Source organism: Leguminivora glycinivorella, chromosome 14 (assembly GCF_023078275.1).
Source record: "Leguminivora glycinivorella isolate SPB_JAAS2020 chromosome 14, LegGlyc_1.1, whole genome shotgun sequence".
Lineage (NCBI taxonomy): Eukaryota > Metazoa > Arthropoda > Insecta > Lepidoptera > Tortricidae > Leguminivora > Leguminivora glycinivorella.
This window is the reverse complement of record NC_062984.1, coordinates 4,438,145-4,461,032: the sequence shown is the minus strand read 5'-3', so window position 1 is coordinate 4,461,032 and position 22,888 is coordinate 4,438,145. Positions and strand designations below refer to the sequence as shown.

Here is a 22,888-nt window from a genome sequence, read left to right as displayed (position 1 = left end):
TTTAAGTGGAGATAGTTGAAGGGATGGAGAGTGACATAGGCTACTTTTTGTCTCTTTCTAACGTGAGCGAAGCCGCGGGCAAAAGCTAGTGTTAAATAAATTGATGGATTTCATTTATTTTGATGTCTTACAGTTAATCTTTTCACAGTGTTAGTGTTGAAAAATTTTGTGTTTCATTCGGTGGCAAATTTTGTTTAACCGCACGTGCCAAAATTGATACCCGAGCAAGCGAAAGATTCCAATAGTGAACCGAAAGCGGAGCGAGTGGTTCAGAATGTGGAATCTCGAGCGTTGTGAGGGTTTCAAGGCACGTAGGTTTGTTTACAACTTTGCCCCTTTTGTAAAACAAATATAACTACTTATTGCTTGACATATTTAGGTAATTATTGAAAGTCATCATCGGATTATCATTTGTCATAATTCTGATACCGTCCGCTTTTGAGGACATAAGGCTTTCCATTTTAATTTTTGACATAGTTGCGTAATGGACTCATGACCTAACTAGTGCGGTAATATTTCTATATGTTCTGTAAATTGTATTCTACACTGAATCAAAAACAAGGTCACGCGTCTAACCTTATAATTTTTCTCTTGAACTTGTCAAATCATGTCCTTACTTTCCGAATGTCTCGCACATGTATTCACATCCTTGATGCTCCGTAAATAAAGCCCAAAATAACGAAGCAATATGTTTGCCTTAGGGAGAAGCGAGATAATCTAGTTTAACCAACACTGGTGGAATACAAATCGTGTATTTACTCTAAAATCAAGGTTACAATATGCTGACGAATTATATATTGAAACCTCAGAGCGTACCTATCAAAGAGGATCGAGTATTATAGAGAGTTACTGTCAAAGTAAAATGTGTAATATAGATAGTCATAGACTGCCATCTCTCGACACAGGCTCAAAACTGAGGTTGAAAACTTTTGAATCTCAGTTTTGACACTTTGGCCCATATTCTTAGCTTGATATGTGTAAAAATGTTAAATATTAATATTAGCGCCATCTAGCCGAGCGTCCCCCAAAGGTGTAACACCATCTAGGCCACCGTACCTTTTTCTTTATGGTTCTGAGGTACGTTTTTTCTTAGACTATCTGTCTATACGGAGTTACATATTATGTATTTGATACCTATATAACTAATACTAAAGCAGGGGGTCCCAAAGTCTTTTTAAGCACGCCCCCTGTCGTCAAACATGAAGTACACGCCCCCCTTCTTCTTAGTATTAATTAGGTAATGTGTGATGTTTGCTCTTACCTAATGTTAAGGAAACGTTTGAAAATAATGTGTATGTAAAGGTCCACATTTGTTCTTCTTGATATAACATACTCGTATGTACATAAAAATCTAGTATTTTGTATTGCTTACATTCTAACTATTCGTAATATGTATGATAATAATGAGATCACCTATATAGTATTTAGTTTTATAAATACAGATCATGCCCTTCCGTAGTGAAGTAGTAAACGCCAGTTGCATTACCAGGGTTCCAGAAGCCGGCTATAGTGGGCTCACCGTGTTGGCATTCAAGCTTCCTAAACGCTTTATACGAATCGCACTTCCACGCCAAGAACCAGTCAGGATGCCTCACTGTTGCCGTATACATCGTTACACATAACTTATGACTGCATTTCGCCGATTTTGGAGACACAAAGAAATCTGGTATTAAAGGTATCTCACAATCCGGCTGGGTCGCACCATTTTTGTTCAAAAAGAAGTCTATATCAGCCAAAATGCTCGAAGACCCCAAGCCACCAGCATTACAATGGTATACCTCGACGTATTCAGCCAGTCCGGACCTGATTTGGTCTTCAACTGCACTGTTTGCGAAGCAAGGTCCGGCAGGGTCTAGAGCAGTTATCCTCCATAACTTTAGTCCAGTTAATTCGGTGAAGGTCTGTCCTGTGTAAGCAAGCATTTGTCCACCTAAGCTGTGTCCTATACAGTGCATGCTTTGAGCTGATATGCCTCCCCTTCTTAAATCAGCTAGCATTTCTCCTAACGCCTTCCCTATATAGTATACAAATTGGATAGCTCTTTCGTAGCCTTTTAAGTATCCTGGCTTATCGTTGGTGTAATGATTATGGTCAAGTACGATGAGGTAGCTGTTCGGGAGGCCACTGAAAGCGTCTCTGACGCGTTGTTGGTTGGTCTTGTTTATGTTGGACTTGAAGCCGGCCACGAAAATGACGAAGCGTCTCATGATGTCGAGGTCTTTGTAACTGAGGATGCCATCGGCCGCCTGGGCGATCGGGAAGATGGTGACTTCGTTTGCGCTGAAGTCGTAGAAATAGACGTTGACCAAGCTGACGTCTAAATTGCTGTATTTGTCGTGGTTGCCTGTGGGCAGATGGAAACAAGTTAATTTGTGTCTAAATACCTTTCGGATGGAAGATGGAAACAAGTTAATTTGTGTCTAAATACCTTTAAAGAAGGTAAATACCTAATATAATTATTCAGATCAATGTCGTTAATTTTTTAGATAATGGATTGATAGTGTCACATGTAGATACTGTTAAAACACATTAATACAGATATAATATTATTATAATATAATATAATAAATAGTTATGACAAATTGATAGCATGCATTGAACACAATGCGTTCAGTTTTCACAGCGCACGCGTATTCATAAAAAATACCGGGTACCGACTACCTAGCTATTTCTTATAAGTAAAATGGGGGATGATGCTAGTGTTTCGAATCCGGGGTTGCCGGGTAGTGGTTCGAATCCCGGTAAGGGCATTTATTTGTGCGATGAGCACATATATTTGATCCTGAGACATGCATGTGTTCTATGTAGGTATATAACGTATTTGTATATCTAGTTGTCTGAGTACCCACAACACAAGCCTTCTTGAGCTTGCCGTCGTGGGACAAGACAATCGATCTGTGTACGAATGTCCCATAATATTTAATTCGTTTATTGATTGACATGTAAAAGAGATCTCGTGGTCCTTATAGAATAAATGTTTGTATTTGTAAAGTTAAGGTTCTAACGTACATAATATTACAGTATTATACTTACCTTGTCTAAATAAGTTCCATAAATAGGTTTGTTTTCCAATTAGCTACACACTAAACTGAAAGGCCTTGATGCCACGATAAGCATGACATATAGGTAGATGATTATAATTATGATTTCAGCGAAGTCTCTTTTTTAGCTTGATATGTGTTAAAATGGCAAATATTAATAGTAGCGCCATCTAGCCGAGCGTTCCCTAAAGGTGTAACACCATAGGTACCTTTTTCTCTAGGGCTTTGAGGTACGTTTAGCCACCGTACCTTTTTCTCTAGGGCTTTGAGGTACGTTTTTTTCTTAGACTTTATCCGTCTGTACGGAGCTACTCACATTTTATATATTTGGAGTACAGCGCTTGATGAAAAGGTCCATACTGTCCCGAGTCGCCTCTGCCCCACGAATGTGTAACACTAATATTCACAAACAATAACACACTCAAGGCGTAAATATTCATGATTGTACAACGTTAGCGACCGGCGATCTAGATGGAACTGAACGATGAGATCAACTACGGAGAGGTAAGATATTATACGGACACACCTCTTAGGGTAAGGCCTGAGTGGACGCTTGGAGCGGAGTTCGGTGGGGCGGTCGAGCTAGCGTCCTCTACACGGCGTAACATGAGGAAACCGAAAGATTTTAACTACGCATTTCTGAGGGCAAAATAAAGATAAAATGACGTCAAGTAAATTTAACGAAAACATATTTTTTTTAGTTCTGTTGGATGTATTTTCCCATAAAAAATAAATGTTATTTCTAAAACTGGCACTTCAAATAAAAAATTACATTTTTTTCTAAAAAAAATAATTTTTGCAATGAGTCACTAGTTACTTTTTGATATCTATCAACGAAGATAGTTAGATTATGTCCGATAACTGCATCATCGCCAACAAACTCGCGTTTTGTTATGAGAAATAATAAGTAATTGCCATTATTTTAAATGCTTATAACTCTGAAAGTAGGCGAAATCCAAAAAAGTTTATATGACATTTTACTCTACTAGACAATATAATGAGGAATACGCTGTTAAAATTACTCGGTTTCCTCATGTTACACCGTGTATACCATACCGTTTGTTCTATAGATCTTGAATTAAAGCTAACGAATGTACATACGTAGTTACAAACATTTCGTAGTACTTACCTTCGTTACTGTTTTGATCTTTATCTGATTGTATTTAGGTTAAATTCGTAGAATCTTTAATATTATTTATCTGTGGTTAAGTAACCTCACTCAAGTACCTTTGTTTTAGTATTTTAGGTAGACGTTTTTGACCACGATCACATCAGATGGTAAGTGATGTTTATCAGTACGTATAGTTTGACACTGATAGATTGAATGATGAATGTATTTAAGTAATTCGTCTCGATGCATTACATTTCGCTTACACTAATGCCATTGCAAGGAAAATGCGGTGCTTGTTAATTGAAATATTCGGTGGTGAATATTTCCGTGTTAAAGTCTTAGTAAATGTAAGGCCTGAGTGTAAGAACCTAAAGGGCGTGCAGCAGGGCGAACGTACGAGGTTGCGACATTTCGCCTTTCTCATGTCTGGTTTGATACCCTCCCTAGAAACGACATAGCCTAAGAACGTTACTTCCTTAGCCAGGCTCCCAAGCACGCGAGGTCGCGGGCCAAGCTCCGGACAGACAATGATCCCACGCAGAACAATAATAAACATACATACATACATACAATCACGCCTGTGTCCCATGAAGGGGTAGGCAGAGCACATGCAACTACTCAGGTTTCAGTGCCACTCTTGGCAAATAAGGGGTTGAAAGAAAACGAAACTGTGACATTGCAGTGACAGGTTGCCAGCCTCTCGCCTACGCCACAATTTAACCCATATCCCACAGTCGCCTTCTACGACACCCACGGGAAGAAAGGGGGTGGTGAAATTCTTAACCCGTCACCACACGGGCAGAACAATAATAAAAGTGTCTGAAAAGCGAAGCCGGAGGCCCAACGCTGAGCTTCGAAACCCAGGGAAGGACGAAGGCCAAGCTCCGCGTAGGGCTGAAAATGTCTGCATAATAGGGTGTACGCACGCTCGCCTGCCCCGCTGAATGCTCCGCCGAACGCTCCGCTCCAATCGTCCACTCAGGCCTCACCCTGACCGAGTCAAAGGGTATTCCTAAAAGTTTGTTTATTTCTTATTAGGGTTCACACTTTCAAACATAACCATATCCATATTTTATTAAAATTCGTTTCCAAATAAATATTATTATGCTTTGTTTACCTGTTATTGTCTTTTAGTCTATAATATCCCGGTTATAATCCCATTGTTATGCGCATACGCAGCCTTAAAGTCGAACACTACACACAATCCTCCATCAGTACGATGACTCACAATAGTCACAATACTTTTCCGAGATGACGCCGTTGAAAAACAATCATCAAATGAAAACTCGTCTTGGAACTAAAAAAGCTTAAGTACAAAGAAAATGTATGGAGTATACGTCTGTTTGAAATATGCTACGAATAATCTTGTTATCTATAGATATTAGGATATCAGACGTTACCTTACCTGTGTGACAATTCGAACATTTCGAATATATATTTTGATGTAGTTTTGGTATCGTTCGCTTACGTATTTAACACAATTATAAATGGGAAAGTGTGTGAGTCCGTTTGTTTGTCCGTCTTTCAGGGCAAAACGGAGCAACGAATTGACGTGATTTTTAAGTGGAGATAGTTGAAGGCAAAATCTAGCATACTATAAAGGGATAGATATAACTCGATATTCAATCAGTACCGTGGTACCGAATTTTCTTTTCAACGCTTCAAGGCCATCACCCGATGGCTCGGTTTTGACGACGCTGTGGCCTTCCACATATAGACTTAAATCAATATTTTATAGATACATTATATAAGTTTCTTTGTAATTTGGTCCTATAATAAAAAATATGTATGCTATATTTTCTTTCCAACTTATGACAATGAGGAGGCACACTCAAAGGTTATGACAGATGGCGCCACCCTATTAATCCCTACGTGAGAGTGAGAAGATGATATGTTTTTCTCTCTCTCTCACATATGAATGACAGTGACATGCCTTAGACACTTGCACAGGCGACGCCTGGCGGAATAAAATGTCAGTGTGCCTCCTCATTATATGAGTGTTTGTTAAGCAACTTGCTATAATACTGGTTTGGAAAAGCGGTGTATGATGATGTCCAATAGATTGTTAACCCCTAGATGACGGGATCTAGAGGTTTTTACAGTCCATGTTAAATACGGGCGGGGCGGGTCATAGGGAAATGGAATCATTTTTTAATTAAAATGGAAGTCCGAATCATCCTCCCGATTGTTTTGTTTGAACTATTAGCAGAACAGTGAACTGAATCATTGTAGTCCTTATTTTAATGTATCTATATAATATAATTAGATGCATGATGGTTAACAACGTGTGTGAATGGCGTACTAAGTTAAGGTATTGTGTTCGTATATAATATGTAGCTCGTAGGTAATAGGTAATAGGAACGTGTAAGCGTAATACGGATGATAAATTAAACCAGGCATAGAATTCATTTTATTTTATTTTTTATTTTATTTATTGAACATAGTGCAAGCTTACAGTCTGAACCAATACACCTACACATTAACAATACATGCAATATAATAAAAATAAAACATGCTTAGGTAAAATGTCGAACAAGTCAAACTAATCAAATAAACAATTAAGAGGAAAAATAAAATGAGAAAATTTAAAACAATGTCAAAACAGATTACAGGTCAGTCAAATAAAAATTTATAAATTGTCTAGCAGTTTTGCATAAGTATGCTAAACGATCGGCAAACATGTCAACGTCAACGTGCTGAGTGAGCATCGCCTGGAGAAGCGTTAAAGCACGCGTGGTGGGCGCGTGTCTCGCGTAACACGTGCGAGCGGTCGGCCGCTGCAGCAGACACGGCCGGCGACGCGGTGCCACCGCCCCCTCCAAGTCGCGCGGCACACGCTTGGGAACTAATAACCCTATCTTTCCTAACACATCTGGGCTATCAACATGGTGGTGGATGATGGAGAGATAGTGTATCAGGAGCAGCAACTTCCTCCTCAAACCGAGGGTGTCTAGCCCAACCATCCCCGAGACAAAGATGGAAGGGTAGAGGTACGGGTAGTATCCATAAGCTTTCTTGTACAACCAGCGTGCAAATTTCCGTTGTGTTTTCTCAAGCATTAAGGAATACTTGGCTTCATACGGATCCCAGACAACCGCACCATACTCCAACTTACTGCGTACGTAAGCATTATAGAGAACCTTGGCCACTCCGACGTGAAATTGCTTGGATATTCTCATTACAAATCCTAAGGTTTTACTGGCCTGCCTGCTAATGCTAGTGATATGCGAATGGAAGTCAAATTTGCTATCCAACATTAAACCCAGGTCACGAATATCAGTGACTTTCTCCAAAGACGAGCCCGCTAGACTGTACTCAGTTTGGAGTGCGGAACGTTTACGTGTGAAAGTTATCGCCTTACACTTTTTGGTATTAAAGGGAAGTCTATTTCTCACGCTCCACCCAGCAGCAGCATCGATATCAGCTTGCAACGCCGCACTGTCACTACTATCACCAATGCCTAGGAGCAGCTTCAGGTCATCGGCGAAAAGAAGACATTTAGCTGCCCTAAATGTATCAGGCAAGTCATTTATCATAATAAGAAAAAGAGTGGGGCCAAGGGTACTGCCCTGACTTACACCAGACAGCGTATAGTAATCGCTAGACTCGAAGCCGCTCACCCTAACGTACTGTTGCCTACCGCACATATAACTAGCTAAGAACTCTAATAGCTTCGGCGTGAAGCCCACTAGCGCCAACTTGCCCAGCAATATGTCATTGTCGACCAGGTCGAAAGCTTTTCTAAAGTCGAAATAAGCTGCATCGACCTGGCGACCAACATCCATCTCCTTGCAGACATAGTCAGCAAGAGCAACAAGATTCGTGACAGTGGATCGCGACTTACGGAAGCCGTGCTGACTGGGGTGCAAGCGATCTGCCACCTGTACACTTATATGGCGATTGAGCATGATTTCAAATATCTTGCCAAACACAGGCAGCACGGCTATAGGCCTAAAAGAGGTAATATCCGTATTGTTACCTTCCTTGGGAACTGGCGTCACCCTAGAAGTTTTCCAGCGATTTGGATAGACGGAACATCTGAGCGAAAGGTTAAATATATGCATTAGAGGCGTAACCAATGTGTCAGCACAATCTTTGGCTAGAAATACTGGGATACCGTCCGGTCCGCTAGATGAGCGGGGTTTAATTTTACGTATAGCCGCCCTTAAATCAGACTCAGAAACGAAGGGAATGGAGACAGTTCTCGAGTCACCGGAGACGTGTGCCAAGCGCGCCGCGGCCGCCGCGTCCAGGTTCGGCCTATCTTGCTGGAACACGGAGCTGAAATAATTGGCGAAGGCATCCGCAGCATCCTGACCACTCACTTCTCTTCCATTAAAATAAAAAGACTGGTCACTGTGCTGTCGTTCCCTTTTTTGTCTTTGACATAATCCCAGAACTTCCCCGGGCAACTAATAATATTACGTTGTACATTATGAAGGTAAAGTTTATACGCATCATCAATCAAATACTTTACTTGTGTTCTGTAATATTTGAACATATGCCAATTGAAATCCTTGCCCTCTTGTCTGAAACGTTTCAAGTGAAAATATTTTAATTTAATATTGCGTATAATCTCCCCTGTGAACCATTTTGGGTATACGTATTTAGAATTATTATTAGTACGATTTTTTAAAGGAACAAATTGATTGATACACGAATAAAGTTTGGTGTACAGAATTTCGGTAGCAGAATCAACATCAGCAGCTGACAGGAGATCGGTCCAATCAATGGCTGCCAGAGCCGGATAGAGCATTTGGTAGTCCGCCTTACGCCAGTTCCAGTCTGGGCAGGAGGCGGCGCGCGAGCGCGGCGGGGCGGACGGCGGAGGCAGGCTGCAGGGAAACGTTACTAAAAGCGCAAGGGGTGGGTGGTACGCGTCCATCGGGACCAACGCTTCATCAGAACAGGCATATACCGACAAAAGTTTTTCATCCAAATCACTCAGCACGAGATCTAACATGCCCCCGTGTTCATTAAAAACATTATTAATATTGAGTCAGTTTACAAAAGTCGCAAAATAAATCAAAGTCACATTTAACACTAGAAGAACATGAATTAAGATTAAAATCGCCTAACAAAATGAAACATAGGTCAGGATAAGCACATACAGCATTTTCAATACATGTCAAAACATTCGTATACTGGTCAGCATTATAGCTCGGAGGTAGGTATACGACACAACACAGAAATTTCAAATTCTTATAAGTGATTATTGCAAATAACAATTCCATATCAGTGGTAAGGCCATCGATATCATGGAGGACACGCATTGAATAGCGGTCTCGCGCGGCCAGCAGCACCCCGCCCCAGCCGGCGTCGCCCGCGCGGTCTCGTCGCGCCACGCGCCACCCGCTGGGGAAGAGCTCACCGTCGCACACGGAGCTTGTCAGAAAGGTTTCCGTAAGGCCAATAATGTCAAATTTACAAGCTATAACATTCTTAATAAACATGTCAGTCTTAGATCGCAATCCCCGGACGTTCTGGTAGTTAAACAATAGTTTTTTCTGCCGGGGGTGGGCCGTCGACACGGCTTTTCCCCCGGCCGGAACGAAAGTTCTGTCGCCAATATTTAACACATATTCCTTCGGCCCAATTACTAGCTGAGAGCACTCGGTCAGAGAACTTTGTGGGCACTCCAAGCTTGAATGATGAATAGTTCCCCCGGGGCTTAAGGGGTTCGACCGTACACACGTCACTTTCACATATAGTCTCCAGATGTGCCCGCACTTGTTCAGCTGTGGTGCCTTCCTGAACGTAGCATAGATGTAACTGTTGCAGTCGCTCCGCAGCAGACAAGGGAGTAGCACCAGGCGGCGCCGTGCCGCGGCACATGCCACTCTCGGCGCCGGCTCGTCCCACGAGACCGCTAGCTCTGCTTCTACGTCTGTGTCCACCAACGTCGCTGCCACAATAGCCGTTTCCCCCAGAGACTCCTTGGGCACCACTACGATCACGATTACTATCGTCTTTGGAGGGTGGGTTAGACATCCGTCCCCTCCTGTACTGCACACTTTTCCAAGCTAATTCGTTTTCTGCAGTAGTGGAGGTATTGTCATGACTATCATCGTCATGGTCATGGTCGCTTGCATCACCGTTAACAACATTAATTTTCCTACTATCCAGCGGCTTGCTTGCAGAATGTGGAAGAGCCAGAGGAGCACTTTCTGGTACAACTTGTTGTATAGAGCAGAGCGCAGGGGATTTTGTCGTAGTAACGGGGTTGCCAGCGGTAGAAATAGGCAAGTTTAATTTGGATGTTTCTGGCTGGAGTGACAAATGAGCACTATGTGCAGATATATCCACCTGCTGCGTTTGCTTGCATGTGCTAGACGGTGTTACAGTCGACGGAGAGGTGGTGAATTCATTTAGTTTAGTTAATAGCGAGCTCTGAATATCTAAAACCTTATTCATTGTTTGTTTAAGCTCAGTTGTCATGGGCAAGATGGCATCCAAGAGCCAAGAAGGGTTCCGGTTTGCAAATAGAGTGTTAAGCTCTTCCCTTATAATAGATCGTAGTGTGGCTCCGCCGCATGCACACCTAGGCGGCGGCTCGTCCACTCGATGAGTTTTCTTTGACCTGTACTGCCCTCGCTCAATGGTGATATTTTTAAAGTCGTTATCCAAGTCCAAATCTGAGGTATCAACTATTTCAGCAATTGAACCATCATTACCCATACAGTTGCTTAGGCTAGGAAATAGACGTACAGGTGTATTTGTATTTCCAGTTTTGGGTATTGTACGTCGGCAATCCATACAAATCCAGCAATTGAGGTCCTCGTTTGACAAAGCTAGGTATCTATCCAACATTAACCCGGCACACAATAAGTCGTACGATTGAGCGCATTTACTACATTTCATGTATCTTCCATCTTCAGCTACTAATTTGCAACCAGCGCACAGAGCCATGTTGGACGAAACCGCTGAGTATATTGGCTAGGATAAATATGCTAACGTGATGTGGTTTCCGAACGCTCCCTTCTGTTGACAGTTGCAATTATGATGTTGGCATACGTGCTAATGTGTCACCCTCTATCCAATCTGTCGCCAATGTCACTGTCAGAACTGTCAACGTCAGTTTGCTTCAACAGCTGTGTACGTCACGTTGTTATCCCGTTATCTTTGACGAAATTTCGGATTTTTAAAGTGTAAACGGTTATCTACGTACTTTACTGTGGCAGGAAACGTTGAAATGTTGTGCACCGTAGTTGAATTCGACGTGATTTCGTCCGCAAGGCGGACCACGCCACTGTTGTACACTTCACCACAATGTTCGTAAGCTTTTATAACTTATTAAGGATTAAAATTTAGCGAGCCTTCTCTTAGAGATGTTTATCTTGCTGGGGTTGCCAGCCTCAATTAAGTGTTATCATTAATTGAGAGGTGTTTTTGAGTTACCTACTCTTAACTTTCACCCCATAACTAATTTATGAAAAAAATCTATTAATAAAAACGCCGTGATTTGCGTAGGCGATGCGGTGCGACGGCGGCGGTCGCGCGAACGTCGTCCACGTTTCAAGCCACGGCGTAAGAGTAACTTAAAAACATCTCTTACTTAATGAAAACACTAATGACTTCTATGACTGGTTTCTTTTATGGCCCGTAAAAGGCTTACACATTCATCATAATCATCATTATATAAGCCCTTTATCGCCCACTGCTGATAATAGGCCTCTCTTCTAGTACGCCACTTCTCCCGGTTCCGGAATAGTCTCATCCAGTTGTGACTCGCAATTTTGCGGATGTCGTCGATCTAACGAGCCAACGGATGCCAGGCACTTCTTAAATTAGCAACAGTTAACATTTTAGTCCACCTGCCATCATTTTGAATCAACAAAAGAACTTAGTATAACAATAACTTCAGCCCGTCGGAAACCCATAATTAAAAGTTCAAAATATCAAATATTTCGCAACAAAGCAGAAATTCCCGCTTCCCGTCAAACTTTCCAATCGTTACAAGTAACAATATCGAGTTGGCAGACGTCTTAATAACACAGGTTCAAGAAAGTTGTTGGGATAGTTCGAGAATTTCGAGATTCTCGTGACAGAGCGATGGGGCTGTAATCTGATATCGATAGTTTGCGACTAAATGACGACCGGTCTGGCCTGGCGCATACCCTACCTGCTAAGCCGCGGTCCTGGGTTCGAATCCCGGTAAGGGCCTTTATTTGTGTGATGAACACAGGTACCTATTTTGTTCCCGAGTTATGAATGTTTTCTATATAAGTATTTGTATTTGTGTTTTGTTGTCTGAGTACCTACAAAACAAGCCTTCTTGAGCTTACCATGAGACTCAGTCAATCTGTGTAAGAAAGAATGCCCTAAAATATTTTTTTTTCTGAAAAGTTCTGGTGAAAGGTACTTGCGAATGTTGGATTATGTAGAAATGTGCATTTTTTAAACTGCTTTCAATGTAAATATTTGATTATTTGTTGGGAATACAAATCAGTAATTATACTCCGTACCGTACCGTTACGTACCTATACCGTTCAGGTTTGAGGAGTTGCCTCAATTCCTCATTAATCCGATATCCAACTATAAGAAATCGAGCTTGACAAAATTTGTCTTGAAAACTCAGTATGCTTAACAAACATAAGAAAAACAAAAACAAATCTCCTAACATGAGCTGTGCGTCGCTGAGGAGTTTCTTTCTGATCATCATCAGAAGTTCCAGTTCAACAGATGTCACTGTTGTTCATAAGAGTACTTGGTTTTCTGATAAAAATACCAAAATCACTATGTATGCCTTTAAGATTTGATGAGTTCCCTCGATTTCTCCAGGATCCCATTGTTAGAACTGGAGTCTGATAAAAGTGGGACCAATCTGTATCTATATACATTCAATAAAAAAAAAAACAAAATCGGTTCAGTAACGAAGGAGATATCGAATAACAAACAATAAAAAAACACAGCCTGTGTGGTGACGGGTTAAGAATTTCACCACCCCCTTTCTTCCCGTGGGTGTCGTAGAAGGCGACTATGGGATATGGGTTAAATTGTGGCGTAGGCGAGAGGCTGGCAACCTGTCACTGCAATGTCACAGTTTCGTTTTCTTTCCACCCCTTATTTGCCAAGAGTGGCACTGAAGCTTTAGTAGTTTCATGTGTTCTGCCTACCCCTTTATGGGATACAGGCGTGATTGTATGTATGTATGTAAAAAAACACATACAGACTAATTGAGAACCCCTTTCCTTGAGTCTTGTGGCGGCGGTTAAAAATGATGTAAACATCCGCGAAGTTTGATAATACATTAAACAATTTTATTTGTTTCGTTATCATTCAAATGTTAAGATTAGGTACTCATACTTAGTGTAATTTGTGAATAATTTTCTTTTTTTAATTCTTTTATGATTTTGTGGTATTTCCAGTGTGGAATGTGTGGTAGTACTCATGGCTTGACTATAATATATCGATAGCCAATTTACATACATAGGTAGTCAGTCTAGTTAATGATATTGATATGAAACTAAATTGTAAACAGTGTGTGATATACAACAGAACTGCACATGATTTTGCACTTACACTAAATTAAGCATTTATCGATATCGACGTGGACACCCCTATAATACCTCAAATCATACCACCATCGATAGGATGGCTTACATTGATGCTTGTGACGCTACTCTTATACATTACTCACTAAGCGCGCAGTGTATGCTTATATTTTATACAAAGAGCTGGCCCTGGAAAACGCCGCATTTTCAAGGTAAACCGACAAAAACATTTAAGACGGCGGCAGAGTTTGATCATATGATTTATCTATGTATCTCGCCTGCATTAGGTACTCCGCCGTAGCTGACGAGGAGATGAAGTAGGTAGTAGGTACATACGTTCGTCGGAGGACTGGCTACACGCTGAGGGTTCACCAGCTACAGTCGCACCGCTACGTGCACTTCAGCTCGTTTGTGGTGGGGGTGCCGCAGTTACAGCAGGACGCCATCGCAAGCGTGGTTTTTCGGTGGTTCCAGAGCAACTTGCCAAATCTTACACCGTGTCAAACGGCGCAACGAAGCCACGCCTGTGTTACGTCATCACCCAAATCGATTGTTTCATTTTAACATTAGGTACTATATGTTGTTTAATTGTTTTTGTTTGCCTTTTGTATTTGTCTCTTACATAAATATTGTATTTTCACAGTGGATCTTACTCGTATTCCTTATTAACATTTCATTAATAAATAAATAAATGTTCTGTCTACCAGATCTTCTGTCACGTGATTCTATATTATAACACAAATAAAATTTAGCAACGCTTTATAACTGTTTCATGGTAGGTACCTACAAGCTTTGCTTAGTTTGGGGCTGGATTGATATGTGTAAGGTGTTCTCACAATATATTTATTTTTATTCAAATGGAAACATATGAGGCTATCTCTTAGACTACGTCGAGCACCTTCGCTGTGACAGTTTGAAGGATGCCCAGAAGTTTTAATGAGTATCGCATTTCATTACTGTTACCTGCGGTTGTGGATACATAGTCCGTATCACTGTTGGAATAAGAACTAGTTTCGAATGACAGATAGGGATGAAATAGGAAGTTTCAAGATGTTTTGAGTGGAGAGATAGCGTAGAAGATGGTGGAAATTAAAAGCGTGGTTAATGGATAGGTATGTTTCTGTCTATATACCTAAATAATATAACCACAAAATTAAAATTTTGAAAAAACCCCCAACCGTGACATAGTGGTCCGATTTTCATGAAACGTGGCTAATAAGAACACTCCTGACTAACTCAGCTTTCAAACAAAAAAAAACTAAATCTAATCGGTTCAGTTCGGGAGCTATACGATGCCACAGACAGACACACACACAGACAGACAGACAGACAAACAGACAGACGGACACACACACAGACAGACAGACACACATACAGACAGACACGTCAAACTTATAACACCCCGTCGTTTTTGCGTCGGGGGTTAAAAAGGAAGAGGGCTTTTTGTTATCCTTGCCGGATTCGGCTAGGCTGACTTCGGCCTTAGAGGCGTTCAGGCATAATCCCGCGGATGGTAGCTTCGCACCACCGGCCGCTCGGCCGAGTGCATGAACCAAATGTCCGAAACTGCGGTTTCTCTCGTACTGAGCAGTATTACTGTAAATACCTAAATAATAAAAAGAAGAGGGCTTTTTTGTTTATGTTTCATAATCAAAGGGAACCAACCAAATTTCTTTTTTTTTTAAGTAATTACACGACTATCTATATTATCAATAATGAATTAACTTTTCACTAAATAACTACTTTTTTCACTAAATAAACTATCAATAATTAACACTAAAGAAAAAACGATCAAGCCCAACGGAGGCGCAGCCGGGAGTGGAACCCGGCTTCAGCTATCGCGGTAAACGTGTTTGAAACTCGGGAACTTAGTCAATCTGTGTAAAAATGTCTTATTGAAGTGAAACTTCTGATGCTACTTCCAACTGATAGCGCATAACACTCACTTGCGTGGAATGCCGCTCACTCAGCGCGTAACATTCTGTCTCAGCGTCAGTGACAGAACAGAATGCCCAGAATGGTTTTGAATGTTGAAATGGTTGGTTGGAATGTGCATGTTTTATATTTAGATCGAGTGAAAAATGAGTTTGAAAAACAATGAAAAATATTTAAAACAGTAAAAGATGGATGTAACTAAACGCAAAAACGTGATGGTCACTCGACAAAATGTTTTTGAGGTTATGTTATGAAGTTTCACTTTTTCCGCGCGGAGGGACTCCATGCACTGTTTTTTGCCATGCACTGTTTTTGCCATGCACTGTTTTTTTGCCACGCACTGTTTTTTGCCATGCACTGTTTTCTGCCAACAAACTGTCCTGCAGTTTGGCAGAAGAATTAATGTTATCATAAATGGTTTATTTTGGGAATAAACGATTTACATAGGGGACCAATCTGGATCTGGGATTTGTTCCCTACGTCGATAGATGGCAGCACCATCTATTTATTATTTATTTATTTATTTTAGGTAATTACAAACATAAATCTCTAATTAATTTACATAGTATCGTTAAACCAATAAGGTTTGTCTCGATACCTATTCCATTCCGCGGTAGATGTTATACAATGCAACAATCATATAATTATGTAGGTATTCTATTCATTATACATACTCGTATTATAACCAAAACAAGAAACCGCCAACATTGCACTGAGCGCAAATAGCATCTCTCTCGCTATATCGTAATCCTGCAAAAGAATTCATATAGGAGGTGCAAGCACATATCCCTTAGAGTTGGTCAAAGGCGCCTAGCCTTCAGAGATAACATATTTACTAGTACACTAGAGAAATTTCGACGGGTACCTTGGCGTTCGGGTTGGTGTAGTGGTTTGAGCACGTCAGCCGCGATAGCTGGAGACCCGGGTTCGTTTCCCAGCTTCGCCACCAATGGGCTTGATCGCTTTTTCTTTAGTGTATGGTATCTATTTTCTGTTTATAATTAAAAGATTGATTTATTTTATTTTTTATAATATTTATAGACTCTCCTTTGCAACATTTCACTCCTCCCCCTCTTTTACTTTAGTACAGAGATCAGGTATGTACACGTTTCATAGTTGTATACATATATACGGAAACAAAGCCATTGGAAGGTATGAGTGGGCTTGAGTTTCCATTACAGATTACATAAAGATTAACAGATACATCACTATAAAGAAAAAATAATTATTTCTTACTATGTCTTTATTTATGATAGGAGCCATCCCCATGAACATTATTACCTATCTAACTTTTTAACATGCGTGATTAAGGGCCAGTTGCATCAACCACGTTTGACAGACACATCATCGTCACGCAACAGACGTCTATGGAACTTCCCATACTATACAATTTAACGAACGCTTTAACGGTGGCATACGGTTTGATGCAACCGGCCCTAAATATCATAATTATAACGTCAATTTACCAGCCAGTTTTGGGCACCAAGTTAAAATGTGTATGAAATTAATTTGCGCTATTGTGAATAAAATGCAACTTTGTCATTTGCTTTGAAGTATCAAGAGATGCTTTGACAAATGGTGTTGTGAAAATACTTATAGTTGAAAAATGAAAATGAAATGAAATGAAAATGAAAATGAAAATGAAAATGAAAATGAAATATTTATTTTTCAAGTAGGCATATTACAATGCGCATATGAACGTCAAATAAAGCTACGCCGGCTCTAACCCTACGCCTCAGCCTCGAGAAGATTTCAGTCCCCCCTCAGTTGGGAGGGGGGTATCCACTATGGGACCGGCAAGAAACTCGGCGGGCAACTTCTTTTCAAAACATTACATCTTATAATTAACATGCATTAAATAACAACATACAATTTAACATGCAAAAGTATTCATCAAAGAATATGAACAGACTAGGTACTCTATGGAAATCAATTTCAATAAATTATATTATTGCTTAATAATACGTCGTTCTTCTTCAGAGAAAACATATCAAATTGTCATAGAAGAAAAAGATAATATGAATCTCAATATCATTAAATATGTAATTTACCTACACAACATAAAATATAAAATATTTGATGTGCTTTCTTATCTGAACTGTGTCCTCTATACATAATACAATTATTTTAATTGCTATTCGTTTTTTGTAGTTTCTGGTTCGGGCCATGCATGTTTGTCTGTCAAATAGTCCTCGACTCTGTAATAAGCCTTTAACATCAATGATTTTTTTAAGTAGTTCTTAAGAGCTGGGAGGGGTAATCTCAAAGCAGTGTCAGGTAACTTATTATAAAAATGAATGCATTGCCCAACAAATGACTTCTGTACTTTACGGACACGAAACTTCTTTATGGCAAGCTTATTTTTGTTTCTAGTGTTATAATTATGGATATCAGAATTCTTAGTGAAACAGTCTAAATTCTTAACAACATAAATTATACTATCATAAATGTATTGGGAAGCTACAGTTAAGATATTAATTTCTTTGAAGAGTTCTCTTACTGATTCACGTGTTCCTAAGTTGTAAATAGAACGAATGGCTCTCTTTTGTAATACAAAGATAGTCTGTATGTCAGCTGCTTTGCCCCAAACCAGAATACCGTATGACATTACACTGTGAAAATAACTATGATACACTAGGCGAGCTGTCTCAACATTAGTCAGTTGCCTGATTCTCCTAACGGCGTATGCGGCTGAACTTAATTTGCTTGCTAGTTTCTTTATATGAGGACTCCATTGTAGATTTTTGTCCAATGTTAAACCAAGAAACAGTGTTGTATCTACCATCTCTAAGCATTCATCATTCAAAAGTATTTTTGTATCGATTGGTTTAACATTCGGCAGAGAAAATCGAATACATTTGGTTTTCTTAGAATTAAGAAGTAAATTGTTGACAGTAAACCACTGCAGTACATCAGCTAACGTGCTATTAATTACATTGTAATCCGTAGATTTTCGGTCAACATTAAAAAGCAGTGATGTATCATCAGCAAAAAGTACTATTTCACAAAAGTTTTTCACTATACAGTTGTTTGAGAGTGGCGTATCTTTTGTATGATTACGTAATCTGGTGTTACTCGTATAGTGCCAACTTCTGCCGAATATCCGATTTCTCTGAACAATGTTGTATCAAATCTCAAAAATGAAATTGATGGATTGTGTGTAAGCACCCTTACGTTAGAGCAGGGGATGTAAACCTATTTACAGAGATACCTTTGTTTTGTGGAGTAATATTATACTTTCATTTCTTTCTTCATTATAAGTATTATTTATTATGTAATTTATGTAATATGGGACCTTTTTGTTTTTGTTATAATATGTGTGTGAGTTCAAACTAAGGCATGTCAACTGTCTTAGAAAGATAAGACCCCTTGTAATGCGCATGTCGTAATTGGCCGTTAACATAATGTATACCTAAGACAGTCTGGCGGGTTTACCTAATGTCCTTGTGCAACCTATTTCTAGCTTTCGGCCGCTGTGATGTTGAACTGACGAAATATATGAAAATACATTGAAAATTGAAAATGGTGTATTTCTTTTCATGTAAAAATTATAATAGGAGTTCTCAGATCGATATAATGTATAATGAAAATCAGTAAATTCCACACTATTACACAAAAAAACAATGTGTCAATGGCTGTTGAAGGTTCGCTTCGCTGAGGAAAGTCATTCTAATCTAGCTAGAACTATAACTGTGAAGTAAGTAGTAAATTAGCAATTGGGAGATCCATGGGAGATGTAAACTTTCATGTGAAACGTGTAGTGTCGCGGAACGTTCTATTTTGTGTACATCTCCATGTCTAAAACATGTTATGAATAATAAAATAATAGTGTAAACATAAATAATAAGTATGCCTTTTATTTCATTATTACAGCAAAAACTAAAGTAACCCATAAATTATGTTCATCGATATAATTACTACCTGCAACAGCTAAAACGGTTGTCAATTTTAGTTCCATTAATGTCCGTTGGAATTTATTTGAGACCGCCACTAGTATAAACGTGTGAAGGTTGTATGTGTGTGTGTCTGATGGGAAGGGGGCATTTTTCCTCCAGACCTCATCTCGGCTTTTAATATCTGGTATTTAGACGACGGCACATTGGGAGGTGAACCTACTTCAGTCTTAAAAGATTTCATCACCGTTAGCTCCCAATTCGATTCCATTGGGTTACAACTCAACCCTAACAAGTGTGAACTTTATATAGACTCAAACAACGTCAATAAAAACGAAATTATAAAAACGTTCGAAAACTGTTGCCCTGGGATCCGAATCATAGATCAAAATTCTCTCTACCTCTTAGGCGCACCTGTCTTTGATGACGCTATTCCAGACTTTATCGACAAAAACATCGACTGTTTTCACAGTTTTTCGGATCGCCTGCTTCATATTAATCCTCATATGGCTATATTTATTTTAAGACACTGTCACTTTGTTCCTAAATTTACCTATGCAATGCGCTGCAGCCCCTTCTGGAAATTTCCAAATTTTTGCGAAAAACTGGATAACATACTTTGGACACAAATTGAAAAAATTATTAATATTAAAATTGATACTAGGATGTTTTTAATAGCTTCCCTTCCAATAAGATATGGCGGTCTAGGTCTTAGACCGATCGGGAGCGTTGCCCTTCCGGCGTTCTTGTCCTCGGTATATAGCACGCTTGTTCTCACAGGTAATATCCTTCAACCCTCACTTGGTGATTGTGAGATTGCGTGCTTGCCTCAGGCCAGGGACGCCTGGAGAACGGCCTGCCCCGGCCAAGATCTGCCTTCTAACCCAAATATACAAAAAGATTGGGACGAACCTATCTGCCGGATGGTCCGTGATGGCCTTCTAGAAAATAGCCCATCAAGTTCAGAAAGGGCTCGCCTTCTAGCTATATCCGCGAGAGAGTCCAGCCATTGGTTACACGCATTCCCTTCAACCAATTTTGGAAATCTACTAGACCCGAACAGTTTCCGCCTAGCAGTCGGTCTGAGACTGGGGGCCAAGCTCGTCGAACCGCACTTGTGCGTCTGTGGAGCTACGGTTGATCGTCTGGGTCACCACGGCCTCTCATGCGCCAGAAGTGCCGGTCGCCTGTCTCGACATGCCTGCCTCAATGATATAATCCGTCGGGCCTTAGTCAGCGTCAACATGCCAGCTACATTAGAACCTAACGGCTTGGCTCGCGACGACGGCAAGAGGCCCGACGGGTTGACCCTCGTGCCGTGGGAACAGGGACGGCCTCTCATATGGGATGCAACCTGCGTAGACACCCTCGCGCCGTCCCACCTCGGCACGACGTCAGTGAAGGCAGGCAGTGCTGCCGCTACAGCGGAGGCTGCAAAACGTCGAAAATACGCATGTCTTGGCGACGGTTACGTGTTTGCAGCCTTCGCTGTGGAAACTTTAGGTCCATGGGGGCCGGAGGCCTTAAAATTATTCCAAAGGCTGAAATATCTCCTAATCAAGTCAACTGGTGACCGTAGGGCTGGCTCGTTCCTCGCTCAGCGCATTGGCATCGCTATCCAGCGAGGAAACGCGGCCAGCCTTATGGGCACACTAGGTGGTACTGGCAGCGACTTGGGAGACATTTGTAGATACAATGTAGTCCCCCTAGGTTAAGTTAGGTTTAGTTTAGTTTTAATTTATTTTTATTATTTAAATGTATATTTTGTGTAAATAAAATAGAATTGTCATTTATAAATTAAATAACAAAAGCATAGTAGACTAATAATTTTATTTAAAAAAATATTGAAAGAAAACTAATGTCACGCACCTATTTAACATGTCAAATCATTGAATTTCATCAGCTCAAAATAAAATGAAATAGATATTAAAAACTATTGTTTTTAATTTTGTTTTGTTTGGCAACAAAAATAGGTCTACAAAATATTCAGGTAGCATTTTAATGTACTTTGTATTTTGGTCATAAAAAATATACTAAATTGGCAGAGGACCTTGAGAGACACATGTAAATGGTCTTCGGACTAATTTTTTATTCCATTATAAAGAAAGCAAAAATTGTGCAAAAATGAATGATAAAACCGAACCACGTGTAGAAATAACTAATTATTAAGAAAATTATTTTGTTTTGAAAATAAATTTCAAAAATATTTTTTTCTAAAATAAATTCTTTTAGCGTTAGTTTCAAGTGTCGATTCAATTAGAAATGATTTTTTTTTTTTTTTTTTTTTTTTTTTTTTTTTTTTTTTAGTATAGATAGGTAGACGTTTGACCACGATCACACCTGATGGAGCACGCTTACCTATGAGATACCTATTTACTCTTGCTTTATAAGTTATTATTTATAAGTTAATTTCATTTTATTTATTTTATTTATTCCTATTTCTGTTTATTTATAGTTGTTATATTGTTAGTTTACCGATAAAGATATAGGCAAGTTATTAGAAATTATATAATATATTTACATATAATTTTACTGCAAAATAATCTTTGATCATAGTGATTAATCATTGTCATTAACATACTGTTTTTTTTTATATTTTATTCTTCTTCTTTAGTCGTTCCCTCGATGATGACTTAATGAGGATCGTGACTTCATGTCATTCTGTTGAAGACTAGGCTGGTCCCTCCAATAGGCATCTGTATAAATACTAATATTATTAATGGGAAACTGTGTGTCTGTTTGTTTGTCCGTCTTTCACGGCAAAACGGAGCGACGTATTGACGTGATTTTTAAGTGGAGATAGTTGAAGGGATGGAGAGTGACATGTGCTACTTTTTGTCTCTTTCTGACGCGAGCGAAGCCACGGGAAAAATCTAGTATTTTATACAGGCCCTGGAAAAAAAAGTGTATCAGAAAATAGGATGATATTACTATGTTTTCTACTTTTTTGTACAGGTCGATACATTATAAAATAGACCACGAAATAAAATAATATAAATACGTAACGAAGTCTTCAATTATTTAATCACGTATTGATATTCAAAAATACATATTATTTCAGGTTTCACAGTATTTCTAGGAATTCGCATCGGATAATGCAATACGCAGAACACATATAAAACAACAATCAGTCCAGGTTCAGTTAATACTGTCTGTGTGCAGCTTTATTTCAACGAACGGTACTGCGCTGGCACAGAGTAGTTTCATGCAGAGAGAAAATGTTGCATGTTGTCGCTGCTCCGCTCCACTCATCATCATCATCATCATCATCATGTCAGCACTTTATAGCCCACTGCTGTCGCGGATGTCGTCCACCCAACGAGCTAACGGATGCCAAGCGCTTCTTACATCTGTAAGCGGGTGGAAACGGACGTATAATGAATTTACAATTCATCCCGAAATTGGTGGATTTTT

The 22,888-nt window shown here is 39.8% G+C and overlaps 1 protein-coding gene across 1 annotated transcript; it reads right to left on the bottom strand.

The window, feature by feature from the left end:
* Window positions 1–1,027: 1,027 nt before the first annotated feature.
* Window positions 1,028–3,502, bottom strand: LOC125233383 (phospholipase A1-like). Its single transcript, XM_048139376.1, has 2 exons — window positions 3,358–3,502; window positions 1,028–2,344 (listed from the first exon to the last, which is right to left on the bottom strand). Exons 1-2 carry the CDS (start codon window positions 3,479–3,481, stop codon window positions 1,431–1,433), a joined length of 1,038 nt encoding a protein of 345 aa, XP_047995333.1. The 5' UTR covers window positions 3,482–3,502; the 3' UTR covers window positions 1,028–1,430.
* Window positions 3,503–22,888: the final 19,386 nt, after the last annotated feature.

Excerpts from the sequence above, each read along its gene's own strand:
- LOC125233383 (XM_048139376.1), bottom strand. The coding sequence starts at position 3,481 with ATGAATATTTACGCCTTGAGTGTGTTATTGTTTGTGAATATTAGTGTT. Across the intron at positions 2,345-3,357 it reads GTACTCCAAATATATAAAAT|GCAACCACGACAAATACAGC; the intron begins GTGAGTAGCTCC and ends ATCTGCCCACAG.